Source organism: Phaethon aethereus, assembly GCF_964289735.1.
Source record: "Phaethon aethereus genome assembly, chromosome: 37".
Taxonomy (NCBI): Eukaryota; Metazoa; Chordata; class Aves; order Phaethontiformes; family Phaethontidae; genus Phaethon; species Phaethon aethereus.
The window spans coordinates 5,594-22,913 of record NC_138613.1 but is presented as its reverse complement, the minus strand read 5'-3'; the positions used below and the strand labels follow the sequence as shown (position 1 = coordinate 22,913).

General features: G+C 72.9%; 2 protein-coding genes across 2 annotated transcripts in view; both read left to right on the top strand.

Annotated features, from left to right (window-relative positions):
- The window catches only part of LOC309414988 (neurexin-2-like), a gene marked incomplete at both ends in the record, with an annotated part of 31,419 nt that extends 21,464 nt beyond the window's left edge, over positions 1-9,955 (top strand). Inside the window, 6 exon segments of the mRNA XM_082012373.1 lie at positions 402-647; positions 2,743-2,832; positions 4,111-4,430; positions 4,895-4,973; positions 9,234-9,775; positions 9,881-9,955. Of these exon segments, the coding sequence (XP_081868499.1) occupies positions 402-647; positions 2,743-2,832; positions 4,111-4,430; positions 4,895-4,973; positions 9,234-9,775; positions 9,881-9,955 (1,352 nt within the window).
- A 623-nt stretch (positions 9,956-10,578) lies between these two features.
- FRMD8 (FERM domain containing 8) lies at positions 10,579-16,680 on the top strand (the record flags this gene model as incomplete). The annotated part of the gene is given in 11 exon segments (XM_082012414.1): positions 10,579-10,618; positions 10,957-11,124; positions 11,723-11,824; positions 12,305-12,363; positions 12,910-13,076; positions 13,964-14,161; positions 14,404-14,527; positions 14,812-14,994; positions 16,047-16,212; positions 16,572-16,598; positions 16,601-16,680. Coding segments are annotated over 11 exon segments (1,314 nt in total).
- Positions 16,681-17,320: the final 640 nt, after the last annotated feature.

The window sequence follows — 17,320 nt, the reverse complement described above, 5'->3', positions numbered from 1 at the left end:
GGGAGCTGTAGGGGGCTGTGGGGGGCTGGGGGCAGATGTGGGGGGCTGTGGGAACCTATAGACGGTTATGGGGAGCTGTGGGGGGCTGTGGGGGGCTGTGGGCGGACATGGGGGGCTGTGGGAACCTATAGAGGGTTATGGGGAGCTGTGGGGGGCTGTAGGGGGCTGTGGGGGGCTGGGGGCAGATGTGGGGGCTGTGGGGGGCTGTGGGAACCTATAGAGGGTTATGGGGAGCTATGGGAGGCTACAGGGGGCTGTGGGGGGCTGTGGGGGGCTCAGATGCCGGGGTCCCCTGGGGGGTGGGGATCCCCCCACGTGGGGGTCCCTCGTGGGGCGCTGGCGGGGGGGGCCGCGGCTCAGCGGGGGACGGGACCCCCCTCGTTAGCCACTGCCCTCGTTAGCGGGGGGGGGACCCCGTGTCTGGGCGGGGGGGCGTGGGGCCGGAGGGGCGGGGACCCACGGGTGCCCCCCGCAGGCGCAGGGGGCCGTGGGGGTGCTGTTCAACGTGGGCACGGAGGACATCGCGCTGGAGGAGCGCGGCGCGGCCGTCAGCGACGGGCGCTTCCACGTCGTCCGCTTCACGCGCAGCGGCGGCAACGCCACCCTGCAGGTGGACGGCGGCCCCCTGCACGAGCGCTACCCCCCAGGTACCCCCGCCCCGGCGCGGCGGCACCCCACGGCGGCGCCTGGGCGCCCGCCATCGCCCCCGTGGCACCCATGGGCGCCCGTGATCGTCCCTATGGCACCCATGGGCGCCCGTGATCACCCCTGTGGCACCCATGGGCGCCCGCCATCGCCCCCGTGGCACCCATGGGCACCCGTGATCGTCCCTATGGCACCCATGGGCGCCCGCCATCGCCCCCGTGGCACCCATGGGCACCCGTGATCGTCCCTATGGCACCCATGGGCGCCCGCCATCGCCCCCGTGGCACCCATGGGCGCCTGTGATCGTCCCTATGGCACCCATGGGCGCCCGTGAGCGCCTCCATGGCACCCATAGGCACCCGCCATCACCCCTGTGGCACCCATGGGTGCCCGTGATCGCCCCCGTGGCACCCATGGGCACCCGCGATCGTCCCCATGGCACCCATGGGCGCCCGCCATCGCCCCCATGGCACCCATGGGCGCCCGTGATCGCCTCCATGGCACCCCTAGGCGCCCACCATCGTCCCCATAGCACCCATGGGCGCCTGCCATCGCCCCGTGGCACCCATGGGCGCCTGCCATCGCCCCCGTGGCACCCATGGGCGCCCGTGAGCGCCTCCATGGCACCCATAGGCGCCCGCCATCACCCCTGTGGCACCCATGGGTGCCCGTGATCGCCCCCCGTGGCACCCATGGGCACCCGCGATCGTCCCTATGGCACCCATGGGCGCCCGCCATCGCCCCCATGGCACCCATGGGCGCCCGTGATCGCCCCCATGGCACCCATAGGCACCCCACGGCGGCGCATGGGTGCCCGCCATCGCCCCCATGGCACCCATAGGCACCCGTGATCGCCCCTATGGCACCCATAGGCACCTGTGATCGCCCCTATGGCACCCATAGGCACCTGTGATTGCCTCCATGGCACCCATAGGCACCCGTGATTGCCCCCATGGCACCCATAGGCACCCCACGGCGGTGCCTGGGCACCTGCCATCGCCATCATGGCACCCATACGCGCGCGTGATCGCCCCTATGGCACCCATAGGCACCCCACAGCAGCCCGTGGGCACCTTTGATCGCCCCTGTGGCACCTGTGGGCACCCGTGATCGCCCCTATGGCACCCATAGGCACCTCACAGCGGCCTATGGGCACCCATGATCACCCCTATGGCACCCGTGGGCTCCCCACAGTGGCCCATGGGCGCCTGTGATCACCCCCATGGCACCCGTGATCGCCCCTATGGCACCCATAGGCACCCCACAGCAGCCTACAGCACCCATAGGTGACTGTATAGCGCCCATAGGCACCCCAGAGACACCTATGGCACCCATAGGCACCCCGCAGTGCTTTAGAGACGCCCCATCACGCCGGGAAACGCGCCGCAGCGCCGACGGACCGGCGCCCTATAGCCCCGCCCCCCCCGCGGCCTGCTGTGGCCCCATAGGGCCCCCCATAGGGCCCCCCATAGGGCCCCCCATACACCCGCACCACCCAGAGGCACCCGTAGGCCCCCCGGACCCCCTGTGCACGCCACATGCCCCCTCTCCCCTAACTGAGGGCACCCAGCACCTAACGAGGGCGCTAACGAAGGGCGGCCTGGTGTGCCCGCGGCCCCGCCCGCCCCCATGCCACCCCTCCCCCCCGGCCCCCTAACGCCCCCCTAAACGCCGCATAAATCCCCCCAACGTGGCCACGCCCCGGCCACGCCCAGCCGTGACGCCGCTGGTGACATCGCGGGCACAGCCTGGTGACTTCGGCGGTGACGCCATGGCCACGCGGTGACGCCAACGGTGACGCCGTGGCCATGCCGCCAACCGTGCCGTGGTGATGCTGGTGGTGACATCACGGTTGTGTCCCGGTGATGCGGGCGGTCACACCCCGGTGCCGCCAGCAGCGATGTCGGTGGCGACGCTGTCAGCGATGCCGATGGCGACGCCACGGTCACGCCACGGCGCCGCCAGCCGCGAGGCCCCGGTCCCGACGCGGCGACACCGCGGCCACGCCGACGGCGGCGCCGCGGTCGTGCCGGTTGTGCCGGCGGCGCCGCGCCGGGCGGGGCCGCGTGCCGTAACCCTCTTCTCCTCCCTCCGAAGGCAGCGGGGACAGCGAGCGGCTGGCGCTGGCGCGGCAGCGCATCCCCTACCGCCTGGGGCGGGTGGTCGATGAGTGGCTGCTCGACAAAGGTAACTCGTCAGCGCCGCCCTAACGAGCACCCCCCCGCCCCACCCCGCCCCGCACCACCCGCCTGGGGACCCAGCTCTTGGGGGACCCCGGCGTCTGGGCCCCACAGATCGGGGGAGCCCGGTGTTTGGGCCCCACAGATCGGGGGACTCCGGCGTCTGGGCCCCAGAGATCTGAGGACCCCGGTGTCTGGGCCCCACAGATCGGGGGATCCTGGTGTCTGGACCCCACAGATCGGGGGACCCCAGCACCCGGGCCCCACAGATTGGGGGACCCTGGTGTTTGGGCCCCACAGATCAGGGGATCCTGGCGTCCGGGCCCCACAGATCAGGGGACCCCGGCGTCTGGGCCCCACAGATCGGGGGACCCCGGTGCCTGGGCCCCACAGATCGGGGGACCCCAGCACCCGGGCCCCACAGATTGGGGGACCCCAGTGTTTGGGCCCCACAGATTGGGGGATCCTGGCGTCCAGGCCCCACAGATCAGGGGACCCCGGTGCCTGGGCCCCACAGATCGGGGGACCCCGGTGCCTGGGCCCCACAGATCAGGGGACCCCAGCACCTGGGCCCCACAGATCGGGGGACCCTGGCGTCCAGGCCCCACAGATCAGGGGACCCCGGTGCCTGGGCCCCACAGATCAGGGGACCCCAGCACCCGGGCCCCACAGATTGGGGGATCCTGGCGTCCAGGCCCCACAGATCAGGGGACCCCGGTGCCTGGGCCCCACAGATCAGGGGACCCCAGCACCCGGGCCCCACAGATCGGGGGACCCTGGCGTCCGGGCCCCACAGACCGGGGGACCCCGGCCCCACGCCCCCGAGGACCCGGTTGTCCAGGGCCGCAGGCGTCCGGGCGGGCTGGGCGCTGCCCCGCCCCCCAGGACCCCCCGCGTTAAGCCGGGGAAGCCGCTGACCCCCGGCTCCCGGGACCCTAACGCACTTAACCGCCCCCTAAACCGCGCTTTAACCCTTTGAGTGCTGCCGCCCCCGGCCCTAAACCAGCATAAACGAAGCTAAAACCCGCATAATAACCGCACTAATTAGCGACACTAATTGGCCCGGCGACGGCTGCGGGCAGCAGCCCTCCCCCCGCGCCCCCCGGCCCCGGGCGAACCGCAAGCGGCCGAGTCGAGCCCAACCCGAGCCCCCGGCGCAGCCCAGAGGGTTAAAGGGGCCGGGGGGGGCGGGGGGCGCGGGGGCGGGGGGCGGGGGGCGCGGCCGCCGCCGCTCGTCGCGCCGCGCCCTCGCGCCCCGCGCGCGCGACACGCTCTGTCCCCGCAGGCCGCCAGCTGACCATCTTCAACAGCCAGGCGGCCGTGCGGGTGGGGGGCCGCGACCGCGGCCGCCCCTTCCAGGGGCAGCTCTCGGGGCTCTACTACAACGGGCTGAAGCTGCTGGCGCTGGCGGCCGAGGGGCACCCGCGCGTGCGGCTGGAGGGGGACCTGCGGCTGGTGGGGGAGCCCCCCCCGCCCCCCGCCCCGCCCGGCGCCACCCCCGCGCCCCCCGACATGGCCACCACCATCATGGAGACCACCACCACCATGGCCACCACCACCACCCGCCGCGGGCGGTCGCCCACCCTCCGCGACACCGTCGCGCAGGTACGGGGGGGCTGGGGGTCCCGGGCGCCTGGGTCGCTTGGGGGGCAGGAGGGGCTGGGGGTCCCGGGCGCCTGGGTCGCTTGGGGGGCAGGAGGGGCTGGGGGTCCCGGGCGCCTGGGTCGCTTGGGGGGCAGGAGGGGCTGGGGGTCCCGGGCACCTGGGTCACTTGGAGGCCGGGGTGGCTGGGGGTCCTGGGCACCTGGGTCACTTGGGGGGCAGGGGGGGCTGGGGGTCCCAGGCGCCTGGGTCGCTTGGGGGGCAGGGGGGGCTGGGGGTCCCAGGCCCATGGGTCACTTGGAGGCCAGGGGGGCTGGGGGTCCCAGGCGCCTGGGTCACTTGGGGGGCAGGAGGGGCTGGGGGTCCCAGGCGCCTGGGTTGCTTGGGGGGCAGGGGGGGATGGGGGTCCCGGGCCCATGGGTCACTTGGGGGGCGGGGGCTGCGCGGTGACCCCCCTCGCTCCCCAGAACACGGACGACCTGCTGGTGGCCTCGGCCGAGTGCCCGAGCGACGACGAGGACCTGGAGGAGTGCGAGCCCGGCACAGGTGGGTGCTCCTCCGCGGGGGCGCCCCGGGCACGCGCGCGTGCGACACGCCCTCGCACGCCCGCCCGGGGCGCGCCCGCCCCCCCGCGACCCCCCCCCCGGCGGCGGCGAAGCCCTCGCGCGCGCGGGGGCGGCCGGGGCGCGCGCGCGCGTCTACACGCTCGCGGGAGCGCGCTCGGCCGCGCGGACGTGCGCCCGCGCGCGCGGGCTCACGCACCCGCTCGTGCGCGCGCGCGCACAGCCGCGTCCACGCTCACACGCGGCGCGCGCAGGAAGGCGGCTGGCCGCACGCACGCGTGCGCACGCAGTCGTGCCCGCGCCCACGGCTGCTCACGCGCCCGCGCACGGGCACACGCAGACCCGCACGTGCCCCACACACGCAGCCGCCCCTTGCACGCCCCTGCGCGCCCCCCGCGCGCACGCGCCCGCGCCCCCGCACGCAGCCCCGCCCCTCACGCCCACACGCGTGCGTTCCCGCCCTGCGCACACGCTCCCACGTGCTCCGTGCACGCACGTGCGCCCCGGGGCCCCGTGCAAGCCCCGCCCCTTGCCCCGCCCTCACCCACCGCAAGCCCTTGGCCCCGCCCCAACAGACGGACGGACGGACGGACGGACAGGGAGGGGACCCGGGCGTCCGGGTGTCGCCCCCGCGTGCGAGGCCGTCGCGCGCCCGCTGCCGCCCGGGGCCTCGTGGGAGGACCCTCCCCCCCTCCCCCGGCGTCGCACGGGGCTCTGCCGAGCCCGGACCCCTGGGCGTCCCCCACACCCAGGGGTGCCCCCCCGAGCCCTGGGCGTCCCCCAGCACCCACGGGTGTCCCCCAGCGCCGTGGGGGCGGGGCACCCTGAGGACGCCTGGGTCCCCCGAGCCCCACTTGACCCCCGTGGGGGGGAGGGGCGGCAGCGGTCGGGGGGAGCAGGGGGGAGGAGAGGGGGACGGACGGACGGACGGACTGATGGACTGACGGACAGACGGCCGATGGACAGACAACAGACGGGGGGAACGGATGGATAGACGGATGGACAGACAGACAGGTGATGGATGAGGGATGGACAGGCGGACGGATAGATGGACGGATGATGGCTTCATGGATGGACGGACAATGGATTCATGGATGGACGGATGGGTGGGTGGATGGATGGACGGATGGACAATGGATTCATGGATGGATGGACTGATGGACAGACGGACAATGGATTCATGGATGGACGGATGGGTGGGTGGGTGGATGGATGGATGATGGATTCATGGACGGACGGACGGATGGATGGACAGACAATGGATTCATAGATGGACGGATGGGCGGGTGGATGGATGGACGGATGATGGATTCATGGATGGACGGACGGATGGATGGACAATGGATTCATGGATGGACGGACGGACGGATGGACAATGGATTCATGGATGGACGGATGGGCGAGTGGACAATGGATTCATGGATGGACAGACGGACAGACGGCTCCAAGGCTGGCTGGAGGCAGGGATGGCTGGACGGATTCAAGGATGGACGGAGTCAAGGGCGGGTGGAGGGATGGATGCACGGACGGACGGACTCGGGGATGGATGGATGCAAGGCTGGCTGGACACATGGACAGACAGGGGGACTCAAGGACAGATGGACGCAATGGTGGACGCAGGGACAGACGAACGGATTCGCAGCTGAAAGGGCACAGACGGGGGCAGACGGACGGGTGGACCCACGGCTGCAGGGGTGCACGGCTGGACAGATGGACGGGCGGTTGGGTTCCAGGATGGATGGATTTGAGGACGGATGGCTGCGAGGACGGGAGGATGGATGGACAGACGGACACAGGGATGGGTTCAAGGCTGGACTCACGGATGGAGGGATGGATGCATGGACAGGTGGTCTCAAGGAGGGACGGGTGGATCTGAGGATGAATGGATGCACAGATGCATGGATTGTGGGATGGATGGACAGATGGATGGACGGACAGATGGATGGACGGACAGAGGGATGCAAGGATGGATTTAGGGATGGATGGATGGAAGGACAGATGGATGGAAGGACGAATGGATGGATGGGCTTAAGGCGGGCATGAAGGTTGGAAGGTCGGGCAGATGGACGGATGGATGGAGGCGCGGATGGACGGACAGACGGAAGTACAGATGGACGGACGGATGGAGGCAGGATGGATGGGTGGATGGATGGAGAGATGGACGGACAGATGGAGGTGCAGATGGAGGCACGGATGGACGAGCGGATGGAGGCGTGGATGGACAGACAGGTGTGGATGGAGGCAGGATGGAGGCAGGATGGAGGCGCGGATGGACTAACGGATGGACGGACAGATGGACAAACAGATGGAGATGCGGATGGAGGTACAGATGGAGGCAGGATGGATGGACGGATGGATTGATGGATGGATGGGTGGAGGCAGGATGGACGGACGGATGGACGTGCACATGGAGGCAGGATAGAGGTGTGGATGGAGGCAGGATGGATGGATGGACGGATAGACAGACGGATGGAGGTGGACATGGCGGCAGGATGGATGGACGGATGGATGGAGGCAGGATGGATGGATGGATGGACGGATGGACGGAGGTGTGCACAGAGGCAGGAAGAAGGCACGGATGGAGGCAGGCTGGATGGACAGATGGATGGAGGCAGGCTGGACGGACAGATGGAGGCAGGCTGGATGGATGGACGGATGGATGGACAGATGGAGGTGGACATGGAGGCAGGATGGATGGATGGATGGAGGCAGGATGGATGGACGGATGGATGGACAGATGGATGGAGGTGGACATGGAGGCAGGATGAATGGATGGACGGATGGATGGAGGCAGGCTGGACAGATGGACGGACGGATGGAGGTGGACATGGAGGCAGAATAGATAGATGGATGGATGGACGGACAGATAGAGGCAGGATGGACAGACGGATGGATGGACGGACGGATGGATGGAGGCAGGCTGGATGGATGGATGGACGGACGGATGGATGGAGGCAGGCTGGATGGATGGATGGACGGATGGAGGCAGGATGGATGGACGGACGGATGGACGGATGGATGGACGGATGGACGGAGGTGGACATGGAGACAGGATGGACGGACGGATGGACGGATGGATGGACGGACGGATGGACGGAGGTGGACATGGAGGCAGGATGGATGGATGGACGGACGGATGGAGGCAGGCTGGCTGGACGGATGGAGGCAGGATGGACGGACGGATGGATGGACGGATGGATGGAGGCAGGCTGGATGGACGGATGGACGGATGGAGGCAGGATGGACGGATGGATGGACGGACGGATGGATGGAGGCAGGCTGGCTGGCTGGCTGGATGGACGGATGGAGGCAGGATGGATGGACGGACGGACGGATGGACGGAGGTGGACATGGAGGCAGGATGGATGGATGGACGGACGGATGGAGGCAGGCTGGATGGACGGATGGACGGATGGAGGCAGGATGGACGGACGGATGGATGGACGGATGGATGGAGGCAGGCTGGCTGGATGGATGGACGGACGGATGGACGGACGGACGGAGGTGGACATGGAGGCAGGCTGGACGGATGGATGGACGGACGGATGGACGGATGGAGGTGGACATGGAGGCAGGATGGATGGATGGACGGACGGATGGAGGCAGGCTGGATGGACGGATGGATGGATGGAGGCAGGATGGACGGACGGATGGATGGACGGATGGATGGAGGCAGGCTGGCTGGATGGATGGACGGACGGATGGATGGACGGATGGACGGATGGAGGTGGACATGGAGGCAGGCTGGACGGATGGATGGACGGATGGACGGATGGAGGTGCGCACGGAGGCAGGACGGAGGCGCGGATGGAGGCGCGGACGGCTCCGCGGCCGCAGGCAGGGCCGGCCGGGCGCAGGCCGCCGGCGCCGCAGGGGGTCGGCCGGCGGCACCTTCTCACCGAGTGTCTCTCTCTTCTTTCCTTTTTGTTCTTTTTTCTCTGTTTTCTTTCTTTCTTCTCTTTTTTGTTGTGTGCTTTCCCTTCCTTCCTGCAATTTCTTTTTCCTCCACGCTAAAATCACCCGGCCCCATCCCGCGATGTAAGTTGACGGCAGCGCCGCGGTTTGCTCTTAAAACGATCAGAAAAAAGCGCAAAGCTGCGCGCAGAGCGCGAGCGCTAATGCTAATGGTACCGGCGAGCGGCGGCGGCGGCGGCGGCAGCGGGCGGGGGGGCTGGGGGGCCGGGCGGGCGGCGGCGGGGGCTGACGCTCCCCCCCCCCCCGCCCCCCGTTTCTGTCTCCGCAGGCGGCGAGCTGGTGCTGCCGGCGGCCCCGGCGGGCGGCGGCCCCGCCGCCCCCCCGCCCCCCGCCGCGGGGTCCCCCCGCGCCCCCCCGGGCTGCGGCCCCGACTGCGAGGAGCCCTCGGGCTTCGCCTCGGGCGAGGCGGCCGACCCCAACCTGCCGCCGGCCGACGACGAGGACTTCGCGGGCCGGGGCGGCGGCGAGACCGGCGCCCCCCGCCGCCACGACGCCACGGCCGCGGCCGCGCCCGGCGCCGAGGCCGTCACGCCGCCCACCGTGGCGGCCGCCCCGCTGCCCGGGCTGCTGCCGGCGGGCGAGCGGCACCCGCGGGAGGGGGCGGCGGGGCGCGGGCGGGTGACGGCCGCCCCGGTCACCCGCCGCCCCGCTGTCCCCACAGCCGCCGCGCCGGGCGCCGTGGAGGTGGTGCGGGAGGCGGGCGGCACCACCGGCATGGTGGTGGGCATCGTGGCCGCCGCCGCGCTCTGCATCCTCATCCTGCTCTACGCCATGTACAAGTACCGCAACCGCGACGAGGGCTCCTACCAGGTGGACCAGAGCCGCCACTACATCGCGGCCGCCCCCGCCGCCGCCGCCGCCGCCGGGGCCCCGGGCGGGGCCGCCCCCGCCGCCGCCGCCGCCGGCGCGGCCAAGGAGAAGGCGGCGCCCGGCGCGCCCAAGGCGCCCGGCAAGGCCCGGCGCGACAAGGACAAGGAGTACTACGTGTGACGGGCGCCCGCCGCCCCCGCCGGCGGCACCCCTGCGGTCGCGCGTCCCCCCGCGAGGGAGAAGGGGGCGCGGGGGGCCCCCGCACGCCCGGGGGGGCGTCAGAGGGGCCGGGGGGCGCGGCACCCCCCGCCCCCGCCCCTTTTAATTGGTTTTTTACCGCCCCCGGGTCTTTCGTTGGGTTTGTTTTTTAATTTCGAAGCCCGCGAGGGGGGTTGGGACCCCCCGGGCGCCCCCCGGCCCCCCCGCCGCGCACAGAGGAATACACGGTTCTATACTTCGTACAGCGGCTCCGCCTCTTCCTGCGCCGCCCCCGGGACACCCCCCCCCCCCCGACCCCTCCCCGGGACCCCCGCGCCCCCCCCCCCCGGGGATGCCAGCCCTCCGGGTCCTCCCCGCCGCCAGGGGGCGCCGCCGCCGCCGCTTGCTCGGGCCGCCCCCACACGGGGCGGGGCGGGGCGGGGCGCGGCGTCACGGGGCGCGGCTCCTCCCCCTCCACCCGCGGCGCTTCCGCCCGGCGCGGGAACGGCGCGCGGAGCGCCCGGAGCCCTGACCCCGGCGTGACCCCGCGCTGACCCTGGCGTGACCCTCCCCGCCGCGACCCCGCCCCGACCCCGGCCCCGCGCATGGAGGGGGAGGGGGCGTCCGCGCCCCCCGGCGCTGCCGGTGAGGGGGCGGGCCGCGAGGGTGTGTCCGTGGGTCCCTGCGGGTGGGCCGGTGGGTGCCGGGGGAGTCCGGGTGGGGCCCTGGGGTGTGCCGTGGGGTCCCCTCGGGGGGTCCCGGGGGGGTCCCTTTAGGGCCGTGCCGGTGGGTCCCGGGGGTGCTGTGGGGTCCCTGGGGGGGTCCATTTCGACCTATTATACCGGCGGGTCCCGGGGAGCCGGCGGGTCCCTGGGAGGGTCCCGGGAGGTCCCGTTAGGGCTGTGCGGGGGGTGCCGGGGGGTGCCGGGGGGGCCCCGGCGGTCCCCCGGGGGTCCCCTTAGGGCCGCGCCCGCGCCGCGCAGCCCCCGCCGCGCTGGCCTTCCTGCCGGACGGCTCGGCCGTGCCGCTGCCGCTGGAGCCGCCGCCGGGGCCCACGGCCGGGGAGCTGCTGCGCCGCCTGCAGGGGGCGCTGCGCCTCCCCCCCGCCGCCGCCGAGGCGCTGGCGCTGTGGCTGAGCTCGCCGCTGCTGGGTGCGCGGGGGCGCGCGGGGGCGCGCGGGGGCGCGCGGCGGGCCTGGGGGTCCCGGCCGGGGCCGGGGGGGGCTGTTGCGGGGCCATGGGGGGACGGGGGCCTTGGGGGGCCGTGGAGGGCCTTGGGGGGCGGTGGGGGCCGTGGGGGGCAGTGGGGGCCGTGGGGAGCCGTGGGCGGCCTTGAGGGGCAGTGGGGGCCGTGGGGGGCAGTGGGGGCTTTGGGGGGCCGTGGGGGGCTGTGGGGGCCGTGGGGGGCAGTGGGGGCTCTGGGGGGCAGTGGGGGCTTTGGGGGCCCGTGGGGGGCCGTGGGGGGCTGTGGGGGCTTTGGGGGGCCATGGGGGTCCGTGGGGGGCCGTGGGGGGCAGTAGGGGCTTTGGGGGGCCGTGGGGGGCTGTGGGGGCTTTGGGGGGCCATGGGGGCCCGTGGGGGGCCGTGGGGGGCAGTAGGGGCTTTGGGGGGCTGTGGGGGCTTTGGGGGGCCATGGGGGCCCGTGGGGGGCCGTGGGGGGCTGTGGGGGCTTTGGGGGGCCATGGGGGGCCGTGGGGGGCCGTGGGGGGCCGTGGGGCCGTGTCCGCGGTGCCAGCCCGCCGCCCCCCAGAGGTGCAGCTGAAGCCGCGGCACCGGCCCCTGCGCCTGGTCCGGCAGTGGCCGGAGCTGCTGCTGCGCCTCAGCCTGGGCTCCCACGGGGACATCGCCCGCGGTGAGGGCGGCCCCGGGCTGGGGGGGCCTGCGGGGGGTCTCTGGAGTGAGGGTCCCGGGGTGGGTCCCTGGGGTGGTGGTCCCCACAGTGGGTCCCAAGGTGGGGGTCCCGGGGCGGGGGTCCCCAGGGCAGGGGTCCCTGCGGTGGGTCTCTGGAGTGAGGGTCCCCAGGGTGGGTCCTGGGGTGGGGGTCCCTGTGGTGGGTCCCGCGGTGGGTCCCCGGGGTGGTGGTCCCCACAGTGGGTCCCTGGGGTGAGGGTCCCCAGGGTGGTAGTCCCCACAGTGGGTCACAGAGTGGGTCCCCAGGGTGGGTCCTGGGGCGGGGGGCCCCGGGGTGGGGGTCTCTGCAGTGGGTCCCGCGGTGGGTCCCCGGGGTGGTGGTCCCCACAGTGGGTCCCAAGGTGGGGGTCCCCGGGGCGGGGGTCCCTGCGGTGGGTCCCACGGTGGGTCCCCTGACGCCGGCCCTTCTCGCGCCCCCCAGACGAGCCCTGCCTGCAGCTGCGCAGGAACGTCTTCTTCCCCAAGAGCAAGGAGCTGGAGGTGTGGGGCCGGACGCCGGGGTCCTGGGGGGAGTCACGGGGGCGTCGGGGGCACCCGTGGGGGTGTGGGGCCGGACGCCGGGGTCCTGGGGGGAGTCACGGGGGCGTCGGGGGCACCCGTGGGGGTGTGGGGCCGGACGCCGGGGTCCTGGGGGGAGTCACGGGGGGCGTCGGGGGCACCCGTGGGGGTGTGGGGCCGGACGCCGGGGTCCTGGGGGGAGTCACGGGGGGCGTCGGGGGCACCCGTGGGGGTGTGGGGCCGGACGCCGGGGTCCCTCACCCCCAGACACCGGGGTCGGAGGAGCATGGGGTGACGCACGGGGTGACGCGGGGGGTGACACGGGGGGTGACGCGGGGGGTGACGCGGGGGGTGACACGGGGGGTGACACGGGGGGTGACACGGGGGGTGACGCGTGGGGTGACGCGGGGGGTGACACAGGGGGTGACGCGCGGGGTGACGCGGGGGGTGACGCGGGGGGTGACACGGGGGGTGACGCGGGGGGTGACACGCGGGGTGACACGGGGGGTGACACGTGGGTCCCGCCAGCTGGAGGAGGAGGAGCTGCTGCGGCTGCTGTACGAGGAGGCGCGGGGGAACCTGCTGGGGGGGCGCTACCCCGTGGACCCCCCCGACGCGGAGGAGCTGGGGGCGCTGGCCTGCCGCCTGCGCCTGGGGCCCTTCCAGCCCGGCCGCCACACGCCCCACAGCCTGCGGTCAGCACCCGACCCACAGCGCCCTGACCCACAGTGCCCCTGGCACCCACGGTGCCCCTGAAACCCACAGCAACCCAGGACCCACAGCACCCCTGGCACCCACAGCGCCCTGACCCACAGTGCCACTGGCACCCACAGCGCCCTGACCCACAGTGCCCCTGGCACCCACGGTGCCCCTGAAACCCACAGCGCCCTGACCCACAGCTCCTGACCCACAGTGCCACTGGCACCCACAGCGCCCTGACCCGCAGTGCCACTGGCACCCACGGTGCCCCTGAAACCCACAGCGCCCTGACCCACAGCTCCTGACCCACAGTGCCACTGGCACCCACGGCGCCCCTGAAACCCACAGCGCCCTGACCCACAGCTCCTGACCCACAGTGCCACTGGCACCCACGGCGCCCCTGAAACCCACAGCGCCCCGACCCACAGCTCCTGACCCACAGTGCCACTGGCACCCACGGTGCCCCTGAAACCCACAGCGCCCCGACCCACAGCTCCCTGACCCACAGTGCCACTGGCACCCACGGCGCCCCTGAAACCCACAGCGCCCCGACCCACAGCTCCCTGACCCACAGTGCCACTGGCACCCACGGCGCCCCTGAAACCCACAGCGCCCTGACCCACAGCTCCCTGACCCACAGTGCCACTGGCACCCACGGCGCCCCTGAAACCCACAGCGCCCTGGCCCACAGCAACCCAGGACCCACAGTGCCCCTGGCAACCACAGTACCCCTGGGACCCACAGTGCCCCCAGGACCTACAGTGCCCTAACCTCCAGCAACCTGGGACCCACAGAGCCCCAACTCACAGTGCCCCCGGGACCCACAGCACCCCCATGACCCACGGCACCCCACCCCACACAGCCCTCACCCCTCTCCCCCCAGGCCACTGCTGGGGGAGCTGCTGCCGCCGCCCCCGGGCCGGGGGGGGCTGTGGGGAGCCCTGCGCCGGCGGGGCCCCCGCCCGCCCCCCCCTGAGGAGGGGCTGCTCCAGGCCTTCGCGCGCACCCCCGGCGCCCAGGCGACCCCCGCCGCCCTCTACCGCGCCTTCCTGCGCCGCTGCCATGGCCTGCCCTACTACGGGTGAGTGGGGTGCCTGCACACCCCAGCCCCACGGACCCCAGCACCCAGCCCCATGGGCCACCATGGACCCTGGCACCCCAGCCCCATGAGCCCCTGAGAATCCCGGCCCCACGGGGCCCCATGGCCACCTGGCATCCCAGCCCCCCAGTGCACCCCAGGGGAACCCAGGCATCTGGGGAGGGACACCCCCCCACTGCACCCCACAAGTGCACCCGGGGACACCGGCGTCCGGACCCCCCCAGGTGCGCCTTCTTCCCAGGGGCCATCGACCGCCCCCCCGGGGGGCTGCTGGGCCGGGGGGGGCTGCGGCCTGTCAGCGTTGCTGTGGGGCTGGAGGGCGTCACCATCATCGACACCCGGGAGAAGGTATGGGGGTGTGGGGCAGGATTGGCGCTGGGGGATCTGTGGGGCTGGATCAGGTCCATAGGGGGGTCTGTGGGGCAGGATGGGGGCTGGGCAGGTTTGGGGTGCAGGTTGAGGGGCATCATGTGGCTGGGGGGGGCATAGGGGCTGTGGGGCACTTTTGGAGGGACACCATGGGGCAAGGGGGAAGCTGTGGGGCAAGGGAACACTGGGGCAGCTATGGGGCACAGCAGGAGGCTGTGGGGCAGGGGGGGATGCCATGGGGCTGAACCCCCTGCTCCCCCCAGCATGTGCTGCTGACGCTGACCTTCCCTGAGCTGTGCTGGGAGCTGGTGGGCGCTGTGGGGCAGGAGGGGGATGCTGTGGGAGAGGAGGGGGACGCCGCGGGGCCCCCCCAGCTGTGGCTGGAGTTTGATGGCGACCATGAGGGTGCCCCTGTCAACCGCCTGCTGCGAGTGTTCTCTCCCCAGGTCAGTCGCACAGCCGTGACCCATGGATCCCCACAAGGGCTCTGCTGAGTTAGGGGGAGCTGTTCCTGTGGGGGGCACATGGGGCACAGTGGGGCAGTTGGGGGGGGCAGTTGCGGGGCAATGTAGAGTAGTTGGAGGGCAGCTCTGCTCCTCCAGGGTGACTGGGGGCGGTTGGGGGCAGCAGGCACGCGTGGGGAGCAGTGGGGTTGCAGCGGGGGGCGGTTGGGGGGCAGTGTGAAGTAGTTGGAGGGCAGCTCTCCCCCGCCAGGGTGACTGAGGCAGTTGGGGAGCAGCAGAGGGCAGTTGGGAGCCAGTGGGGACTGGCTGGGGTGCACTGGGGGGTGGCAGGGGGCTGTTGGCGGGCACTGGGGGGCAGTTGGGGGGCGGTTGGGGGGCGGTGGGGACTGGCTGGGGTGCACTGGGGGGTGGCAGGGGGCTGTTGGCGGGCACTGGGGGGCGGTTGGGGGGCGGTTGGGGGGCGGTGGGGACTGGCTGGGGTGCACTGGGGGGTGGCAGGGGGCTGTTGGCGGGCACTGGGGGGCGGTTGGGGGGCGGTTGGGGGGCGGTGGGGACTGGCTGGGGTGCACTGGGGGGTGGCAGGGGGCTGTTGGCGGGCACTGGGGGGCAGTTGGGGGGCGGTTGGGGGGCGGTGGGGACTGGCTGGGGTGCACTGGGGGGTGGCAGGGGGCTGTTGGCGGGCACTGGGGGGCAGTTGGGGGGCGGTTGGGGGGCGGTGGGGACGGGCTGGGGTGCACTGGGGGGTGGCAGGGGGCTGTTGGCGGGCACTGGGGGGCGGTTGGGGGGCGGTTGGGGGGCGGTGGGGACGGGCTGGGGTGCACTGGGGGGTGGCAGGGGGCTGTTGGCGGGCACTGGGGGGCAGTTGGGGGGCGGTTGGGGGGCGGTGGGGACTGGCTGGGGTGCACTGGGGGGTGGCAGGGGGCTGTTGGCGGGCACTGGGGGGCGGTTGGGGGGCGGTGGGGACGGGCTGGGGTGCACTGGGGGGTGTTGGCCGGGGGGCGGCGGGGCCGCCCGCTGACCGCCCCGCCCGGCAGGCGGAGCTGATGAGCGCCCTCATCGAGTGCTGCATCGAGCTGGGGGCGGGGCCGGGCCCGGCGCCCGCCCCCGAGACCGCCCCGCCGGGCGCCCCCTTGCGGCGGCAGGAGAGCGTCACCCGCCCCCGCCTGCAGCGCTTGGCCACCATCGACTACGTGCAGGAGGGTGGGGCGGGGCCCGGGGGGCGGGCGGGGCCCGGGGGGCGGGCGGGGCCCGGGGGGCGGGCGGGGCCCGGGGGGCGGGCGGGGCCCGGGGGGCGGGCGGGGCCCGGGGGGCGGGCGGGGCCCGGGGGGCGGGCGGGGCCCGGGGGGCGGGCGGGGCCCGGGGGGCGGGCGGGGCCCGGGGGGCGGGCGGGGCCCGGGGGGCGGGCGGGGCCCGGGGGGCGGGCGGGGGGGGCAATGAAAGGGCCGTGGGGGGGGACCCAGCGCCTGGGGGGGGGGAACGGGGGGGGGAACAAGGGGGGGGCCCTGGTACGGGGGGGCCCAGGGGCCCTCGCGTGCGCTGACCCCCGCGTGCCCCCACAGGGCAGGAGCTGCGGCGGGTGAAGCCCCCCGGCGCTCGGGGTCCTTCTTCGGGCGCGGGGGCGGCTCCTACAGCCCCGTGTCGGGGGCGGCCGGTGCGGAGCAGCGCTGAGGGGTCCCCCCGCAATAAACCGCACAGGATGCGGCGGCGCCCGCGGGCCTGGAGCGAACGGCGGGCACCGTGCGGGGCCGTCGGTGCCGTGGGGCGGTTTGGGGCAGATCGGGGCTAATTCGGGGCCGCTGGGTGGGCAGCGCTGCCAAATGGCGGCCCCACGTGACGGCGGCCATTTTAGGGCGGGGGGGGGGGAGGTCTCGCGCCTGGCTCACCCCGCGGCCGCGTTTGGGGTGAATCCGGCCGGTTTAGGGTCAGCGCTGTCCTCTCCCGTCCAGCCTTCGCGGGTCACGCCCTGGGTACAAAACCACCCTAAAATTCAACTATTTCGCTACTAACCCCATTTGTCCCCTTTCCCCCTCACTCCTTGCCAGCCAGGGGCTATTTTTAACCAATTTTAGCGCATTTTTTTATAAATAAAGCCCCAGCACGCCCCCGGCTCTGCGGCAAAGCTGCCTCAGCCCCAAGTAGCTTTTTTTTTTAAGGGAGAATTGGTGATTTGGGAAAGCTTCGTGCTCTGAAAGGGGGCTTCAAGTATTACTGGGGCGTAAGGGACAAGGGTGAATACCGGCTCTGAAATGGAGCAGGTTTACGAACAGGGAAGGGGGGAACATGTAAATATTTGGGGGATAAAGTAATT